Genomic DNA, 19712 nt, shown 5'->3' on the forward strand with positions numbered 1-19712 from the left:
ACGAGGAGGAGCAGGTAGAGCTGGCTAGAGCCTGGTACACAGCTGGGGGTGGTATTTTTCTGACTTCTCAAGCACCTTCTGTCAGGGCTCTTCAGTCCTGTCTTCCAGCAACCCCACAGTGACCCAGTACTTCTGATTGCATAATTAATCTTGATCTCTTATGTTCTTTCATCTGCTTCTGCCTGGATTGTTTTCAATACAGTTGTGTCCTTCTGTGCCCCGCAAGCTCTCCCCAGGCTGTGCCTGTCCTTCAGACCTGCCAGCTGTCTAATCCTGCTGCAATGTTTTAGCACATCTTGTTTATCACCTTCCTTTATGCCTGCCCCGTGCTCTTTCGCTGGGTTTTTTTTCCTGGGTGTCTGTCCCTGGACACCAGCTATTTCCAGCGGTGCTTGGTGATGGTTCTGTAGTCCCTTGGGTTTCAGTGATGCCTCAGTGAGGTGGTTTCCTGACACCTTAAGCTCATTATTGTGACTTACTATTGTGTCCCTGGAGAATCTGAAAGGAGAATTATCCCTTTGCTCCTTGAGCCCACGTCAGCTTGCAGTAAAATAAGCAGCAGAAACTGAGAGCACACTTTTCTGACAGATGGCACAAAATCCACTCCTCTCTGGCCAGCCATGCCAAGCTGGGACATTGCCTCTCCACCTGAGGCACTTGTGGCTTCCATGATAATAGCACATGATACTTCACAGCCTCTTGCTGGTCTGTTGTGGTGGCAGAGCTGTTAAGTAAAGGTGCATTTTTGCCTCCATTTTTCAAGGGATTGTGAATGCCCACTTTTGTGTACCCAGCTGAGAAAGGAAGCAGCAGATTCCTGGCAGAACTCTTTGCTGAAGTGCCTCCGCTCTGGAAACAGCTGAGAGAGATCAATACTTCTGAAAAACAGTGCTGTGCTCTCATCACATAAAGGGAAACCTCAATCCAGCCAGCAGGACATGCTTGGCATGGTATTCCTTCTCAGTGTTGCCCAGCAGCCAAAGAAGGGGTAACGGGCACAAGTAGAAATGTAAGTTATTCAGGTTGCCCAGAGAAATCGTGGCATCTCTGTCCATGGAAAGAGCCACTGTGTGCCAGGATGCAGTCCTGGGCAACAGTCTCCTGCTGACCCTGCTCAGAGGAGGGGGTTTGAACTCAGCTATCTCTAGAGCAACATCAAGACTTCTGTGATTTCTGGGTCTTGTCCATAGTGGAGTCAAAGCACTCTAGGTACCTAGGTTCTATTGGAAGGGCTATTCTAAGGCCCTGCTGAATGTGGCATTTTGCCAACAGTGATAGCAGGAGGCAAGGTGAGAGGCTTGGCTCTCTATTGCTGAGGGTCTGGTGGCACAGATTCATTGTTGGAACCTGTCCATTGTGGTGAGGGTAGAAGAAATGAAGACAGATCTCATACTGATGGGTTGATGAGCTGTCACAGGAGGAACCAGGCAGCTGTCTGTGTGTCTGAACAGGAAACATCACCATGTGAACCACTTTGCTTGTGTCACTGTGGCACTGATGCACAAGTGTTCCTGTTTCAGCTCAGGAAGAGTCTCTTTCTGAACTGAGATGGTCACAGATACCCAGACAGTGTACAGCTGGATGAACAGGCAGTGAGTGAACTGATCTGAGGAGCAGGCAGGATATCTAGTGGCTTGTGGCAGGGATTTGAAGCAAGGATCCTTGCTTTCTCCCTTCAGTTTTCCTGCTGCTGAATAACTTGTAGGAGAAAGGATCGTGCTTATTCCATCTTGTGTGAGGGCAATGATGACAGTGACTTGGTAAGATCATCAGTGAAGCATTTTCATCCTGTTCTTGCTGAGATCAGTGTCTCCATGTGGTTGTGATATGATGCCTGCTTTTAAAAAAAACCCTCCTCCTGGCTGATACTGCAGTTGCCTTGACATCTTGGCGCTTTGTTGCGTGTCAGTGTGAAAGGTGTTGTTTTCTCACGCATCATTGCGGCTGTTCCTTCCTCTGTCTTCTGCTGGAAAAGTCTCCCATGGGAAGGCAAGATGGAGGGGCAGTATCTTTGCCCTCTGGCATGGAAACACGGCTACAGGCTTTGGAAATGTTTGTGGTCCTTGGTAGTCTTTCCTAAGCAGGTGACCTGCTGCTGTTAAGCAGGTTTTGCTGCTGTTTTAACACTAAGGTGTCACCTTGCTCTTGTTTCCTGTGCTTAAGTTTCCCAGGGGCCAGCTGGGGTGGTGATCAGCTACAGCCTTTCCACTCACTCAGTGGTTCTTAAGAGGGATGATGGGATAGTGATGTGACTACTCCAAGAACCTAACAGTTATGGAAGAGAGATTGATAGCCTTTTCTAATGCGGAGCAGCTCAGTTTGAAATGTTTTCAGGAACAGCAGCTGTGACAGGTGGCAGCCTACAGTGAAGAGCAAATAATATTAAAAAAGAAAGAAATCTTCCTTCTGTTCCCTCCCAGTAAAGGATAATGGAACAGAAGAATCATGCCCTGTGGGCAAGCAGCGATAGATTAGAGGTGACAGCACATACATGAACTGTGGATTTGTACATAATAGTTAAATGTAGTAAAGTGCATGCCACTGCAAGGTTGGGGCAGATGTTGGCCTGTGTGCAGGTGGCACCTGAGCTGGGCAGTGTGGGTGTACAGACCTGGTCCCTGGTGCCCCACAGTGTCAGCCAGTGTCGTGTCTGTAACTGGAAGCGAGGCACTGGGAGTGGGGAGGGGCACACATGTTGTGGGTGTTTTGGTGTCCCGAGTGTGTTCGTGTAGTGAGGTGTGTTTTGCAATGGAGACAATTCCTCAGCACTGGAAGGAGGATGACTGGGTGACCATGTGCTCATGGGGGGTAACTCTGCCCTAGACCAGGCTTGGCCAGCTCTGAATGCAGAGACCTGTCTTCCAGTCTATCTGTAATATCAATAGTCTTCAATTCCCCAGGCCATCTTGGGATGAAGGTTAAAAGTCTGTCATTTATCCCTGGTTTTGTTCTTCCTTGACCAACTTATACATGCAGTCTCTGAATGGGATTAGTGGAGCTGAGCTTGTCTTAACAGCAGTAGGTGGGTAGAAGACACCCAGGGGCTTACCAGTTGTGTCTCAAGGATCTTGTTGGGGCTAGCAGAAAGGAAGGAAGGATTTCAAGGCCAATCTGATAACCTGGCTGATCAGAGAGATGTTTTCTGCTATGTAAAAATAAGAATTTTAAATCGGAACATAAACCTCTTGTGCTCTTGCCTTGATCTTATCAATGTTGAGAACACCCTCTGCTTGGACAGGGGCCAGATCCCTCGAATGACTTCCCTGTCTCTTATCTCTTACTCTGCATCCTAAAAGGCCACTGCAGAAACATGCTGGCTTTCCTTCTGCTAAAACAAGGGACCTTTTCAGCTTGGAGCTGAACAGGAGATATGCTGGCCAGAGCCTTCTGGGCAGATGCCTGAGCTATTCACAAGTGCAAGGCATACCAGGTGACAGAGCAGTATTGATGCAAACCTCTTGTTCTGGCTGTGCAGATAAGTAAAGATTTCTAAAAAATCAGAAGGTTCAGTGTGTGTATACACACACACAGACATATATATATATAAAACCACAGATGTTGCTCCTTCCATCACAGGCTCCCAAGGAGCTGTGCAAGCATTTATCTTGGATGCATATAAATATGCAGAGTGAGTTACACTGAGAAACCAGCAGAAGGTGCAACTCATTTGAAGAGAGGGTGACAAGAACTTTAGGCCATGTGTCCTTATTCATACCATATAATGAATGTAAACGCCCAGGGCATCTCAGGCAGCAGAAATCCCAAACTGCAGCTTACAAACAGTTTCTCAAACCTTCCAGGTTGTTTCTAGTATGTGTTGTTTTAGTATATCTAAACCTGACCCTGATCTTAGAATCTACAAGAGAGACTTCCCTCCCTGGCTAGTCACACGCTTGGATTACTTTATGGTGAGAAGCCTCTCTTGGAGATTTTGGTGTTCCATTTTCCCCTGTGGTGTCTTGGCTACAGTTGGTCATCCCTCTGCTGAGCAAAATGGAGAAGGCCCTCTGCTAAGTGGGAGCATGAATATCACTTTGGGTATCCTACACTCCTCCCAGCCCAGCTACTGAACTGCCTGCTGAAGATGATAGTTGGTCCTGGAGAACACCAGCCCTTGTTCTGAATAATTCCTGACAAAAGACTTTGTCCAGAGTTTCCTCAGTGTGGGGAAGGGTCCTGTGTAGCCAAGGGGGCAATGCCTTTGTCTGTTAAAAACTATTCCAAATACCTGGCTTTTACTAGATTTCATGGCAAAGGCTAACCAGCCTTTAGTCTGCCCATAGTAGGTAGAAGTGGGACTGTCATGTCCCTCTTCTCTTTCTGTAAGGATGAGAGCATCTATTGCTTCCTGCTTTTCATAAATTTCTGCCTTCACACCTGTTGAATCATCTAAGTGCCCACAGAACAGACTTTGTGTAATAACCAAGAGCTCTGTAATCCACACAGCACCATGAAAGTAGCAAGTGGCTGTTGAGTGAGGAGGCTGACTTCCTATTTTCAGCACTGTTCCTGCTTTGTGGTCTGGTGTGGATTGTGGGTCTGGTTTTAGAACTTGGGGAGGTGGGGAGTGGTAGAAACAAGGTGCAGCCCAATTGCTTCTGGGACAGTCTTGTGTGTCAATGGTGGCTATGGCTAGTGGCACTGTGGTTCAAGGGAATGGAAAATGGCAAGGCATGTTTCACAGAGAGAGGGTGAGATTTAATGACTTCTGGTTCATATCAGGGCGATGGAGCAGAGAGAGATGTAGGGGATGGCACAGGGCCACAGAGAGCCACTGTTCTCTGTCAGAGCTTCATGTCCAAGATGGCTGATTAGGCACGTCTGCTCACTGTATCCAGGCCCACTGCAGCTGTTCCTGCTCCCTTTTTGTTCACGTGGCTGTGGGAACCTGGCGCCCATTGCCTCTCCCAGTCCCTAGAGCTGTGATCCTCTTTTCCCACACACCTCTCCCATAATACACCCACTTCCTGCACTTGGCCTCTACAGCTGGGGTGGTTTGTCCAGAGGCAAGTGCACTATGTCAGCATGTGTTCGCAGCCTGCTCATGCCAGGCTAATTAATCCTCACTTTGCAGGTTTAATTTGTGTACCCTTCAAGTTGAAAGCAGCGTGCTGCTGTGTGCCAGCCTGCCTGGCCAGAGGGGATCTGCTTGCCCTGGCCTCATGCAAACTGGAAGCTGCACACTCCCAAGTACGCACCACGTGCCGGCTCTGTGGGAAGCACGGTACCTGCGCTTCCTGGCCCCGAGGGAGGAGGACTCTGAGGCAGCTGGTGGGATCCCTCTGAGAGGAGGGTGTTCCTGCTGCACAGTAAGGGTTGGAACAGGAGGGCGGAGAGGAAAGAGAGGGTAAGGTAGTGTCACTTGGGTAAGACCAAAACTAAGGACTTGGATGCACTTGGAGATTTAGGGCCAGATGGTGGCTTGTCTTTGTTTATTTGGAGCTACTCTTGCCTCTTCTCCTGCTCAGGCACATGCAGACCTTGTAGTATTTGAAGGAACTGCTGCAGGAAGCACAGGCAACTTCTTACCAGAAGGAAAAATGTGGGTGCGAGACATGGCTCACTAGTAGAGAAATACAGGTTCATGCACTTGTTCCTAAGGTATTTGTTTTGTCTTCACAGCGTGATCTTTACTGGGACCCTGGATTGGTGGGTTCCCCAGCTTGGCCAGGGAGCAACGACAGACTGCCCCTGTGAATGACCCATCTGTCCCTTTTAAGCCTCTTTCCTTCAGGTTGTCAGGCAGGCAAAATCAAAGCTTGCAGTCAGCTTTGTCAAAGACGTATCTAAAGATGTGTGAGAGAGGAGAAGAAAGGCTTATCATGCTGGTGCCAGCAAGGATCCAGAGCTGAAAATGCCTATTTCTGCTTTTGGGCAAGTAACCAACAAGCATCTGCTAGGCCCTTTGAAGTACCTTCCAAAAAGGTTCAGTGTTGTCTGTCTTGGTGGCACCTCTGTAAGTCTGGTAGTTGCCACCTGACAACTCTGCACACACATTTGCAAACGTTTGATTTTTTTAATTTTTTTTTTAAACCTTTCTAAGAGGAACAGTGATGTGTTTGTAAACCATTGAACTGCTCTTTGCAATGTGGTGGTATGGAAAAAAATAGGTGTTAGGCAGCCTTATGTTGGTGATGGCAGACAGGTCTTTCAGTCTTTTAGGGGAGTGTGATGAAAATCATAAGAAAACAGTACCCACTTCGAAGTCTTGGGTTCCTTGTCAGAACAACATTTGGAGATTACCTTTTTGTTCTTGCAAGAGAAAGGAAAAGAGTAGTCATAAAATGAAGTTCTGGCTATTTTTAAGCTATTCCTTGAAATAAAATTCTATATGAACCTGGGAGAGGAGGACAGACTTTCAGGAGGAAAGGAGTTTGCCTGTGAAAATTTCCTCCTTGAGCTGCTCCGGGTCTGTGACTGGAATAAATTGTTAGAGGCCCTGTCGGAGTTAATGAATAAGCAGTTAAATGTGAATTGTTGCTCCACTGGAGGAGCTGGTCCTGCTTGCCAGCGACTATTTCTTGAAAACTGCCTGAAGCAAGACTGTAATTGAAAAGAAATCGCCTCTCATCAGAAGGTTGAAACACCTAGAAGTTAATTAATTCATCCTGGCTGTAGTGTACTGTTGTGCCTTAACCCCATGATGAAGTTGCTAGCTTGCTACCCTGGTGGGTTGGGGGAGAGAATTGGGAGGGTGAATGTCAGATGTCTTGTGGGGTGAGATAAAGAGGATTTAATAGAGAAAGCAAAAACTGTGCATGCAGGCAAAGCAAAACAAGAAATTCATTCACTGCTTCCCGTAGGCAGGCAGGTGTTCAGCCATCTCCAGGAGAGCAGGACTGCATCATGTCTACTTGGGAAAGCAAAACACCAGCTTATGCCATCATGTGGTATGGAGAAGTCCTTTTTCCAGTTTGGGCCAGGTGTCCTGGTGGTTTGCTTCCCAGCTTCTCATGGCCTTCCAAACCTTCTCACTGTCAGGGCATGAGAAGCTGAGAAGTCCTTAACTTAGTATAAACACTGCTTAACAGACTGATATTTTTAGTTATTGCTGTCACCATTATTCTCATCCTCAATCTAAGCCAAAGGATACACTAGCTACTGGGCAGAAAATTAATTTTATCCCAGCAGAAACCAGGACATGTATGTATTATGCACTGAAGAAACTGAGGCATAGATGTTGGGAAGTAGCCTGGGCAGAACCATGTTTGGAATTACAGATGTAACTAGGAGCAGGCATGTGGGTCCTCTTCCCTTGCTGATGGTTTCACACATCCAAGTTGAAGAGTGAAGAAGTTTATTTTCTAGCACCTAGCAGGGGTGAGAGGAAGGAGGACAAAGTGGAGTTAAATCAGTGTACCTGTAAATGTTCCTCTGACGGTCTGACAGCCTTTACTCTTTCTGTGCCCTGCCTGAATATTGGTGCTACCTCTGACTTTGCCCATTCCTGGGCAAGGCAGCTGTCTCACAGACAGGCAGCATCCCAGGCAGGCATCTGTCCTTGCCAAAGCTATTCTGGGGATTTATTCCTTTCCACACGGGGTGGTGGTGGAAATCGGATGCGCCTTTACAACTTGCAATTACATGGTGCCTTTCATCCCAAAGGACTTTTAACAAGTGAGTCTACAGACTGCAAAGGGATCATTCACCCACCACTGGAAGGCAGCATCCTTTAAATGGAGCTCAGCAGCACTGGGGCCCAAGAGTAGGAAAGAAGGGACTCCTTTGCTGGATTGGCCTTGAGTATGGACAGGTTGGCAGAGTGCACAAGCTGATCTGGTTTTGAATCCCACCTGGGTACTAGATCTCTTGAGAAAGAGGACCAAAGAGTCCTCTCAGTGTTCCATCTCCCCCAGCACACCACTCCCTTCAAAGACATTGTTGTGTTGGCTAGCTGCATTTCCCCACTCCTGTGGGGATTGTCATTTCCATAGCTGAAAGCTCACTTGGACCTGTGCTCACTTTGGCTTTGTCCAGAGAGGAGAACCGTGATTGTATGGAATCATGAGACCAAAATCATGTTACTGTCTGCATTTGAGATATTTTCCCAGACTTCATAGAAGTGACCTGTTTCTAGGAGGAATATGCCTTCATATTAATAGATTTAGCTGTATGTGTTTGTCTTCTTCCTTATACTCTTTCCTTGCCAAAATGTACAGTTATGTTACAGGTGGGTTTATGGAACAGTTGTGCACTTGTCTGTTTTCTGAGAGCTGCTAATATGATTGAAATCAGCATTTCTTCTGTGATGTTTGATCTTACTGGCCTTCTTTGAGGCGCCTCCCTCCACTCACTATATTTAGGTGTGCTTCTTTGTTAATACACTTCAGATATGTTTCAAACCTTGTTGTTTATTTGCCCCCCTGCAAACAGCATGTACTGTTCTCACCAATAGCATTATCACTATTTAAAGGTGATAATGCTATTGGTGAGAACAGTACATGCTGGCAGGAGTCTACGTATAGGCTCATGTACACGGGTGAAGAGGCATCCTTGACCGAGGTGGTTTGTGGATAGTGGCTTGAAATGTGTACCTCCCTTAGGAGCTCATCTAACCCAGATCAGGTGTGCAGTAGGGCAGTGTGGGTATCTTCAGGTGCTGGAGCTACCTTGTGTTCTGAGCAGCTGTACAAGCCAGTGATGACCTGTGGTGCCTTAGACCATCCCCTGGATACTGTGAAGTTCTGGCTCTGCATGGCTTGAATTACTTTACAAGGAGGCAAGATTTGAGTGGAACAGCACTCCTTGTGATTTCTGAGTCAGGAGCCTGTGTGTGCACAGAGGGATGTGCACAAGTGACGAGGGAAACGCCTGTGTACTGGGGAGAATCTGAGGCAGGTGAGTATGTGCAAGTGAGCACGTGTGTTTGACAGAGTATGTCTGAGCCTGTGTGCTCTCCTGTGGCAGCCGTGTGAGTCTGACTCGGGCCACTCTCCAGCTGTGTAAATACATTGCTTAGCAAATTGAGGGCTCTGGTTAATGATTTCCATTAGCACAGGGCCCATATTAGGCTCCGTTCTGTGAGCGGTACCCAGCTGTCTGAATGCCATTAGAGTGAACACATGAGCCTTTAATGTCAAGTGAGTATTGTTTGTGCTCTGAGGAGCTTCTGCAGGAGCTGGCCTGGGGTTGCTCACCAGGGGCTTCAGGCAGGTTTATGGCAAGCTCCCTGGGGACCTGCTGCAGTGGCAACAACTCCTAACACCCTTCCCTAGTCAAAGCAAAGTCCCAGGCATGGTGTGCCCAAGGAGAAGGGCAGGCTGATGAGGATGCTTGCCCAGACTACAGGGAGGCAGCTGGCTCAAGCAATAGGGTAGCAGGAACGTTCCCCTCTCTGGCGGCTGGCTCTATCCATTTTTGTTCTGGAAGTACATCTACAGAGCTTTGCCTTGTGCTACTCATCAGGACCAGACCACCACATGCTGTGATGCCAAATGTTGTCTAGGACTAAGCCAGATCAGACCTGGTCATCCTTAGAGCTGGATATGAACTCCATTCTAAAAATCCTTTTCTGCAAGAAGAGAGATGAAGGATTTGGAAGTTTCTTACCTCCAGCAAGGTCAGTACCAGAGGTGCTGTTCTGTCAGTAAGGGAACAGGTGCACAAGGATCCTGTATAGCTCAGGGTTATAAAGGAGTGCAGATTGGTCAGGGTATTGCTATGGATGAGGGCAGTCAGGTTACTGCCTCTGCTGTTACTGCCTGCAGTTGGGCACAGGCCCATTCTCTCTCTGCCCTTGTCTGCGGTTGTTGAAAGCCAGTGGTCCTCTTGTGGCTGCTTGAGAGGTGCCATGATGAAGAGGCAGGATTGAGTGCATTTTGAGCCTCACTTGCAGCTGTGTGACTACCCGTCAATCTCAGCATCCTCCTGTGTCTTCTCACATCCCTGACCTTCAGCCTCACCTGTTCTGTGCCTATCATCCTGGCAGTGCCCTGGGAAGGCTCTCTGCCCCACACATTGGCCCCAGAAAAAGACCCAGAGAGAAACCATAGCACAGCTTTCCACCCAAAACCTGGTGAGTTTTGTAGATGACTTTCGTCTATCATTTGGGGCCGTCTTTCCCCAGCCTCTTCATCTGCCGTCTGCCAGAAATTAACAGATTCAGCTGCCTTTCCTAATCCTGTCTGGCATTTCAAAATGGAGGGGACTGCCAGGTTCTTTGTTCCCATTCCCTCTTGGCACTGGCAGGGGACCTTCTCTGCTCTGGAGAAGGACAAATGTGCTGATTTATTCTGCCCCTTAGCTTTGAATAGGGGTTGCTATGTTACCTTCCAGCTCTGAGGCCTGCCAGAGCATACACCATATATAACCCCACAGCAGGTGGCTATTGAGTAAAGGCCCTTAAATCTGCCTCTCTTGTTTCTTATGCTGCTGGCCAAGGTGTCAGGGTGATGTAGCAGGGCATGATTTGCTGGCTGAAACTCCAGGCACAGCTGATGCCAAGCACCATGTTGGCATTTTCCATTCTCGAGTGCCTGTCTTAATTTGCAGAAGAGATACCAACTAGGCAGGAACATGCTGCCCACACTGGCTTTTAGAGGTCTCTCCTGACATAAAGGCTGCTGCCCGTCGGGGCTGAGCTGTGACAAGAGCCTTGGAGACAAGAGGCTTCGAGATCCTGCTGTAGTTGTTGCAGCACTTAGGGCCTGGCTTGGACACTTCCTTAGCTCACTCTGATTTGCTGTGTGTGTTTGGATGAGACAAACCATCTGAGCAGCTTTTAGGGGATATTTGTGTGTTGCTGTCTTGTGATGACAAGTTAAAACTCAGGCAGAGGAGAGGTGGAGGCATCAAAACATCACGTTGCCATGCTGTTAAGTGTGTGATAGACCTGGATCTGAAGTGCTCAAATGAACTGTCTTCTGTGAGACAGAGTTGGTAATTGTTCCTAAAAAGCCTAATTCTTTGAGGAACAGTCCCACAGTGCAGGCTAAGCAAAGGAGACCACAGTTCTAGTTAGGAAAGGTCTAGAAAAAGAACAGGGAGTCACATAACAACGGAGCCCAGTGTGAATCACATGGAATGTTAAGAGTTGGAAGTGATCTTAAAGATCATCTAGCTCTAATTCCACCTGCCATGGTAGGGACACCTGCCATCAGACCAGGCTGCTCAAGGCCTTACCCAGCCATATCTTGAGCCCTGCCAGGGTTGGGGCATTCACAACCTCCCTGGGCAACCTGTTCCAGTGTCTCATCACTCTCACAGGAAAGAATGTCTTCCTAATATATAGACTAAAATTTGACCTCTTCCAATTTGTACCCATAACTCCTTACCTTGTCACTACAATTCTTGAGGAAGAGTCTCTCTCTGGCTTCCCTGTAGACCCTTTCCAGATACTGGAAGGTTCCTGTGAGATCTCCGTGCTACCTTTTTCCCTCCAGGCTCCAACTTTCTCAGCCTGTCTTCACTGGGGAGATGCTCCAGGCCTCTTAACAACTTCATGTCTTCTTCTGGACTTGCTCCAGCAATTTCATGTCCTCCTTCTGTTGGAGACTCCACAGCTAGATACAGTAGTCCAGGTGGGGTCTCACCAAGAGCAGAATAGGGCAGGAGAATCACTTCCTTTGACCTGCTGGCTGTTTTGATGCAGCCCAGGATTCCACTGGCTTTCTGAGCTGTGAGTGCACAGTGCTAGCCCACCTTGAGTTTTTCATCAACCACCACCCCCAAGTCCTTTCCTGCAGGGCTGCTCTCAGTCACTTCTCTGCCCTGAAAACCTGTAGGTTTTGGGGTTTTCTTCCTAACCTGTTTCTCATTGGGTTTTTTCCTAACCTCTGTGAAATTAGTGGTCAAGTCCTTCCCAAGAGTGTTAGAAGTGCAATGAAAATAGGGGACGTTTGCATGAGTTTCTGAGCTGCTGAACTTCCCACTTGTTCCTTGGGAATGAACTCTACAGAATCATGATTAAACACCTTCCTGGACCCTAGAGCATTGAGACCTCCTCTCCTGACCAGAAATTATCAGTGAAATAGCTGTCCCACTAGTGCTTCTCCTTGCATAAGGAAAGAAACAAACCAAAGTTCCTGAAAAGTTAAATGAAAGCTCTTTACATTTAACAGAGTGGAATTACTTCTTTGGCACTACAATTCCTCTGGGATCTACATATCCTAGCACAGCCTAGTGGAAAACAGCATTTCTGTCCTGTCACACAGTGCAGGGAGTACATGGCTATTTCTGGCCTCCTTACTGTGGACCTGCTCTGAACACTGGGAGCAAAAGGGGAGAGAATGGTTTTTAGTGGCCATGGTAAAACCAGTCTGTAAGGCCTTACGGGTGGAATGTTTTCCTCCAAGCAATTCTCAGCCATTCCTCCTCAAACTTCAGAGTCTGGAACCAGAACCCTGGAGAGCTTCAGCATGCCTGGGACTTTAAGAAAGAGTGGCTTGTAAATCCTTATTGGAGAGCTGTTGAAAAATGGGGCTGCAGATGTGTTTCTAGAGATAACTTGGTTTGTTTCCATGCTCTAAAAGTGTACCAGATCTTACTTCAAGGCCAAGTGAATTTAGCTTTTTGATGTGATCCTTTTGGTAGTAATGCTTTTCTGACCGCGCTGCTCTAAATGCATCATAGATATCCTGTTTCATTTAGTGACTACAGATGCCATGGACCCTAGTCAGGTGCATCCTAGGGACCTTAGTCCTGGAGGAAGGGAGGTGTGTCTGCTTTTTATCTTGAAGGGTAAGAGCAAGGATGTGAGCAAAGTGCTCGCACTGCTTATGTTCGTGCCATTTGCTGCAAGTGCAGGCATGACCACCTATTCAAGGAGGTGTAATTGTATCAGAGGGGGGCATGACAAAGTACTCAAGGCAGGAACTTCACCCTTTGCAGGTGAGATGAGCACTGACTTCATGTCTCTTTTTATTCCCCTGCAGAGCATCAGCGGAGGCCGCCCGCCGCCCCACTTTATGTACGATCCCTCCACTTTTGCCTTCCGTTCCCTCAGCACCTTGAAGCCGCTGAGCCCGATAGCTCCAGTGGAAGAACCGTCATGTGCCTACTGAAGGAGTTTCTCCAAAAAACCTCAGGAACTATCAACCAGTGTCCTGCCTGGCAGGGAGAAGAAGGGGAGGTGGTGATACCCAAGGCGGGGGGTGGGAGAAGAAGGGGCAATGACACATCTTTGCAATGCAGCTGCTCTGGCAGGAGGAAGCAAGTGGCCTGGCAGCAGTGCCTGTTCTCATACCACTGATGGATCCCAGCAGTGGCAGAGGGAGTGAGTTTTGTCTTTCAGGGCAAAGCAAACCAGTCAGGTCCACAAACTGCAATAACTGCCACCAAGGCAGTGTCAAACATGAGGATGGTGGCAACTGAAGATATCCAGGAGGTGTTCAGGGATTAGTATGACCTGCATGGCAGCAGGGATGAGTGATCAAGCTGTGAAACCAAATCCAGTCAGTTTCCCAAGGATACCTGGGTCTATAGTGCTTTGCTCTAGACCTGACACTTCTCCCACTCAGAAGTGAGCTCGGGATTGGAGACGGAGGCTATACACAGCTGCTTGCAAAACAAGATCCCTCTCTGAGAATTGTTATAATTGCATTCACATCAAGCTCTCTCAAGTGGAAAACCCTAGGACAAGAAGGTGTATGGAGGAGTAACTGGCACATTTAGCTGTGCATTCCAGATGATCTGCTGGCAGTTCGGTGATCATACTGTCCAAAAAGAGATTGAAATGGGAGAGTGAGACATCCATATGTAGATCTGGGGTTAGAATAAAATTCTAGAATTGGAAGGTCTGTGTTGAGCTATCCAGGAAAATGCAGCAGCCACCTTCAGTCCTCTCAGCATCGTCAAAGAGAAGAGCTTGGGGGTGACTGTGTGCTCATGGGTCTCCTCTCTGCTGGGACGGTGTGTGTTCTGGGGTATGTAGCACTTCTCCATAGTATTGTCCCACTACATGATGGTGGAGGTAAGTGGTGCCACCAAACCTAAACCAATTTAATGTCTCCAGCTAGCTTTCCACCCGCCTTGTTTATGCTAGCTCTTAAATTCAGGTACTCTCTTCTGATATCAGTGGGACAGTATTCTCAGATGAAGCAAGCAGTGGGAAAAAGTCGATTTTGTGGCTGTTGGTGGAAGAAACAGGAGGGGAGTTTTGAGTGAAGGTGGGGGACATTTCTCCACAGACAGTTCTGAGGCTGTTGGGACCATGCTAGGCCTTGCTACCACTGGTGTTGGGCTGGGATCTGTCCTCAACGCATGTGTGTGTCTTGTGCCAAAGGCAGGAGTTAACAGAACAAGCTCTCACCTTTCCTGTTGAGGCAGGGGAACAAAGCCTTTCCTCTTGCTGCACCTGGTGGAGAGAGTAACCTCTTGCTGTAGGCCTTGCCCACCATGAGACTGTACCTGAGTGCAAGGGGAAGTAAGTAGTTTGTCCAGAGGAGCAACTGTGAGTAATACAAAATAATTTTTGTTTTTTTTAAATTTGCCTCAGTGTAGAGTCTTTGCTGCTGCTCTTTGGTTGAGACCAATGGTCAGTCCAGCTGCCAGTAGGAGGATATCCAGTGAGCTGGTCTGGGCCCTTCACTGAGACCCCTGGGAAAGTCCAAAGGCTGTAGGCTTGGGGACCTGAATCCCCCACCCCCCCTCTTCTCCCTAACTCCTGTCATTCAGGCAGGCAGAGCAGCTGGGCAAGGTGGTGAGGGGATGTCTGTCCTGATGCTGTCCCAGCTCTGCCTGCTGTTTGGCTCTGGACTGTGACAGCTGGGTCACCCCCTGCACCAGCATCACCTCCAAGAGGTCACTTGTGTTTATGTGAGGGACCTCTGGCAGACCATCATGGTTCCCTGCAAGTCCCTGTTTCCAAGAGAGTGCAGTTCCTCTGCTGATTGCTCCTGCCCCTGTAGAAATTCTGCTTATCTTGTTTTGATGGCACACCCCAGCTCTTTAACTGCTGCCAGATCAAGCTGCCCAGTGCAGGACAGGAAGCATTGCTCCTTTGGACCAAATCCCTGTGCTCAGGAGATGGGACAGCCATAGCCTTGTACCCATCTAAGAGGCACATTCCTTGTGCAAATGGCTGGGGTGGCAGCCTTCTATATGGCCCTGCAGCCTCAGGCTTTGCTCAGCAAGAGCTGCCAAGGTGCTGGGGCCCAGAGGTGTGTTCCTGCCAGCCAGTCGGTGGGGCAGGCTGCCTTGCCCCAGGTGGGAGCAGGGAACAGGGATGTCCTGCTAATATTGTTGCCTTTTACTACTTTTGTAACTTTTCTGTCTTTTCTTTTTCAATCTGAAGAAAAAATAAAAAATTTAAAACCCCACAGTGAAAGAAAGTGTAAGAGCCGCTATATTCACACTTCTGGTGGGTCTGGTGCATTTGCCATCTTCTGGGTGTTTGTGGGTGGGGGTATGGAGGGGGTGGAGTAGAGTGAGCTATGACACAGTGCAGCCACTCCCAAGCACTCCACAATGCAAGGAGGCCCCCTCTGCAGGTGATTGGCTTTGGAAATGAAGAGCTTGTCCAAAATGAATGCCAGGTTCTTTGTATGTATACCTGCTCCATTTGAGGTATGGTGCATTGTCCCTCACTGGTGCTTTCCACACCAAGATTGTGCTTTGGCTTTTGAGTAACTATCCAAATGGTCTTTGGCTTGTCATTTTGAGTTCAGGAAGTCTTGCATGTCTGTCCTGAGAGTCTCCACAGCCCTTTTGTTTACAGCCAGAGTACGTTTCCTTCTCCATAATTTAGCTGTAGTTCATCCCTTTCTCTGGATTTTGCTCTCTGTGCTCCATCTCGGGTATTTGTAATGTACATTCCCCACCCCTTGTTATTTACTTGAGCTAATTCCTGTCTCTCCCCCACTCCTAACTCTGTATCTTCACTAGCATCTCACAAGGCTATTACCTATGTCCCCTTTTCCAAGGCCTCCTGAGAGATATTAGCATAAATTCCCTTAGCAGCCCTATTTAGATTCATTCCCAGGAGGCCTTTTCCATTCTTCCCTCCAAGCTCTGATCTCCTCTAGGCTTCTTGCCATCTCTCTTATCTTGAAGTCCTCCCCTCTCTGTCAGCTGCAGCTTGTTAATTTGCCTTGGCCAATTTTGCAAGGGTTGTACGGTGCCTTGCTGGCTCCCCCGAGCCCTTGCTCTTGTCCCTCCCTTACAGAATGCTTTCATCTGGGATGCTTCTTCCAGCACAGCCTGATCCCTCAGCGCACCCGCCCTTGGAGCCCCAGATGCCGTTCAAAACCGTGGTGGTGGCTATGACTCCACAAACCCTGATCGTCTGTAGGCTCTGCCAGGTCAAGTTTGTTGTCAGTCTGTTTTGTGTATTTAGAGAGGGATGCACTGCCCTTGTATCTGCTGGGCTGGAGTATGGACACCTAGTGCTCCAAAGCCAGGGGTCAGCTGGTGAAGGGTGGGAAGCTGGCATACAGCTTGGCATTGCACAGCCAGCCCAGCACCAGGGTGAGCTGGGGGTACAGCTGCTGTCCCCGGGCTCTCATCTGGGCCTGCTGCATCTGTTTTGAGTTAGTTCAATTGTGCCCACCCATCATCTCTCCCTGCAAGCTGGGCCTCTGGGTTAACAACAGAACAGGGCAGTTTTTGTGGTGAAATGTGGTGGTAAACTTCAATATGGCAACAACTCTGAAGCTCAAGGAAGGCGGGTTAGGGGTATTCATGAAGATCTTACAGGGTACTTTTCAGTTGTAGGTACCACTGTTACTGACAAAGGAGAGTGGGGATGTTGGCCTCCTTTGGATGCCAGACCCTGGCATGTGGCAACAGTTTCCCAAAGCCCACTGCAGAAGGTATCAGCAGAAACGAGGGAAATGAGAGCTGAGCTGTGGTCTTTGAGCCACAGTCCTTGCTGTAGCCACTGCCCTCTGTTGCAGCCTCTGGCATCCGTCCTGCAGGGCTGATCACCGCTGTGGCTTCCAACCAGCTTGTGCAAACACTTCCTCCTCTGCCAGAGTGGGCAGGGATGCCGGCTGAGGTCTGAGCGCTGTCAGCACAGTCAGCTTGGTGTGGGTCGCTCAGGACCTCTACTTTGCTGGAGCTCCTGGCTTCGCATCAGGTTTGGGCTCTGGCTCAGCATGGGATCCTGTAACTTCTAAGCTGAGTCCTTTTTCTGCTCTGAGCCATCTTGCTTGGAGATGTGCAGGTGTTTCCCTTCAGAGCAGAAAACACCCTGTGAAGAGAGCAGGGCTGTTGTGCCAGAGTGCAGCTCAGCTGTGTTAACCATCTGCAGGAGGGTGAATGGGGACAAGCGGCTGTTTGAAGAGCTTGGCTACAGCTTCTCTAGGATTTAAGCAGGACCATTTAAGCTAATACTGTTCTCCAATTAAAGCAAGTTAATTAGTGCTAAGGCTTTTAAAAATAGCAGAGAAGAATGAAGATCACAGCAGTGGCAAAATGGATTGTTATATGTGTACCCTGAGCCTCGGTGAGTCCCTTTGCAGCCAGCACACAGGATCGTCTCTTCTTTGCATTGTCCAAACATTTTCTGACATATATGTATGTACATGCATGCACACATGTAATATATATATATTTCTGTCTCACTATGTTTCATTTGTGCAGAAATCTCTGTCCTCTGACAGTCACTCATGAGCAGGGTGCCCTGTGCACACCTGCCTGGCTCAGTCTTTGACAGGGCTCTGTATGAAGCCCCTCTGTGGCACACTCACCAACTCTGTGCTGCAAAGCTTGGAAACCCCACCCTGTTTCCAGCTGCATGCTGAGTGTTCACCCATCTGCCCACCTATGGGATTGACTAGATAAATGGATAAAACTGGCAGTGCTGCTGGGGCTAGGGTTTTCACCCCAGGCTTGATGGAGGCTACTGAAACATAGCTTGGCACAGGAAAAATTGAGAAGCAGAAGTTCCATTTCCAGGAGCTGCATAGCATGTTGAGGCAAGGTGTGGGGTGGAAGAATGCATTGAAGGGTGTGTATCAAGTTAGGATTGAATGGGGTATGTGCTGATAAAGCATGGATATATAGACACAGTGCATTTACAGTGGCATTTATATGCCTGTAGTATTTGTATTTATGGCACATTAGTTATATTTTAATCAGGACGTATTGGAGGAATAAAGATAAAGGGGCATGCACGTGTGGTTCTGGAAGGATGGACGCTGGAGGATGTGCAGCTGGAACTCAATGCTAGGTGATCTCAATACAAATTAGAGTGTGATTGTATGCTGCTGCTTCTCAGACAAGAACTTCAGGGACATCAAATAAAAGTAGCAGGTGGCAGGTTCAAAGCAAACAACAAGAGGCAGATCTGCACAGAGTGTGTGGTTGCACTGGGGACCCCTATGCCACAGGATGCTGTGGCTGCTTGGTTTTTACACTGCTACAGACTTGAAAAGAAAGAAAGAAGAAAAAGAAAAATACTACCTAGGAAACTGCATGCACAAATCCCCCCTCTGGTTGAGGAGGGTGGTGACATAGGGGCATTTTCTGGGGTAGGTTACTGTGTGCCAGTTCCATCTCTGCCCCCTCCTCAGTGGCAGGGTCTGCTCCTGCCAGGCTTCCAGGTGGGGCAGTAGTTCCAAACAGGCACATGCACCAGCAACTGACCCTGCCATGCCAGCACTGCCTTGTATGCATGTTCATTGCCTTTACACTTCCAAGAATTTCTCCCTGGGGGGGTCTCAGTGGTGACTGGCCCTCACGTGTTTGATGGTGAGGCCGGGGTGACCACATTCACCTCCTGCACTGCTCCTCAGGGAGTGCCTGAAACCTGAGTCACTCACAGATCTACCTGCATGTCTGCAGTGGGCATCCTACAGATCCTCTCTGCCCTTAGTGTGGGGGTGCTGGGGCCTGCTAGGAGAGCCCTGGCTCATCAGGGCTGTCTGGCATCCATCATGTCCCTTGGCACAGCCAGGCTGAGCCTGAATCATCTGTGGTCACTGTGTGCAGCAGTTGGTCACAAAGGCATAGCTCAGGCTCAGGTTTCTGAAGTGTGTGAGGTCTGTCCACAGTGGCGGGCCAGTGTTCCTGTATCACAGGAACAAAGTGAGTTTGGTTTAAACACTGCTGAAGGCTTATGATGGGTATGTTATGCATGGAATTATCTTTTGAAATTTAGGAATAGGTTAGGAAAGCAAGGACAAGCATCCTCCAGTGATGGGTAACCCTCAACCCAGCAAGCCAAAGAGGATGCAGCTGAAGCAGCAAGGCTCTGAACATCAGTGATGATGAGAACGTTTAAGCATGTCGGTATCGCACCATTTCCTGAGCTAGATTTCAGTGGGCTTATTCAAGCAAGGGGGTGAGGAAACAGGAGTTGTAGATGCTTTGAGAGCTCACTGTGGCTGTAGCTGCACGTCAGCCTGGCAGGACCTGACCACATGTTTTGAGTTAACCTGGGGCAGGATGTGCAGGCAGCTCCAGACACATGAGGAGCCCAAAGATCTGTTTGCTTTTGTGGCTGCTCTCATCAGTGCCTGCTGTAGCAACAGTTGGCTCTGTTGGTAGGTTGGCCAGAACTGATTGCATGTTCCTCTCTGAGATGCTCACAGCAGAGCAGCTCCGAGGCCGGATGAGGGGAGGAGCTGGGAGTGCTGTGGGAGCTGGATGCCAAGTAGGGAGGTGAATGGGGACAACAAAGCCCCTTTGAAAGGAACGTGGTTGCCATCTACAGTGGGAGAAAAGTTGCTTTCTACCAAAGGGTCCCCTAGGAGCAATGCCTGTCTTGCCCTGGCATGTCCTGCAGACACTCCAAGGCATGCTGGTCAACATCTGTCCTTGTTCTAGTGGCC

General features: G+C 48.6%; 1 protein-coding gene across 4 annotated transcripts in view; it reads left to right on the forward strand.

The window, feature by feature from the left end:
* Positions 1-15250, forward strand: part of LOC121340710 — a 60243-nt gene extending 44993 nt beyond the window's left edge. For 3 of the 4 annotated variants that reach the window (XM_041413640.1, XM_041413641.1, XM_041413642.1), the window contains one exon: positions 12873-15250. In XM_041413640.1, the coding sequence (XP_041269574.1) occupies positions 12873-13001 (129 nt within the window). In that variant the 3' untranslated portion in view covers positions 13002-15250. The remainder of the gene's footprint in view (positions 1-12872) is intronic. The other variant, XM_041413643.1, reaches the window with a different exon arrangement.
* The last annotated feature ends 4462 nt before the right edge of the window (positions 15251-19712 follow it).

This window comes from Onychostruthus taczanowskii, unplaced genomic scaffold, assembly GCF_017590055.1.
Source record: "Onychostruthus taczanowskii isolate IOZ18803 unplaced genomic scaffold, ASM1759005v1 scaffold42, whole genome shotgun sequence".
NCBI lineage: Eukaryota > Metazoa > Chordata > Aves > Passeriformes > Passeridae > Onychostruthus > Onychostruthus taczanowskii.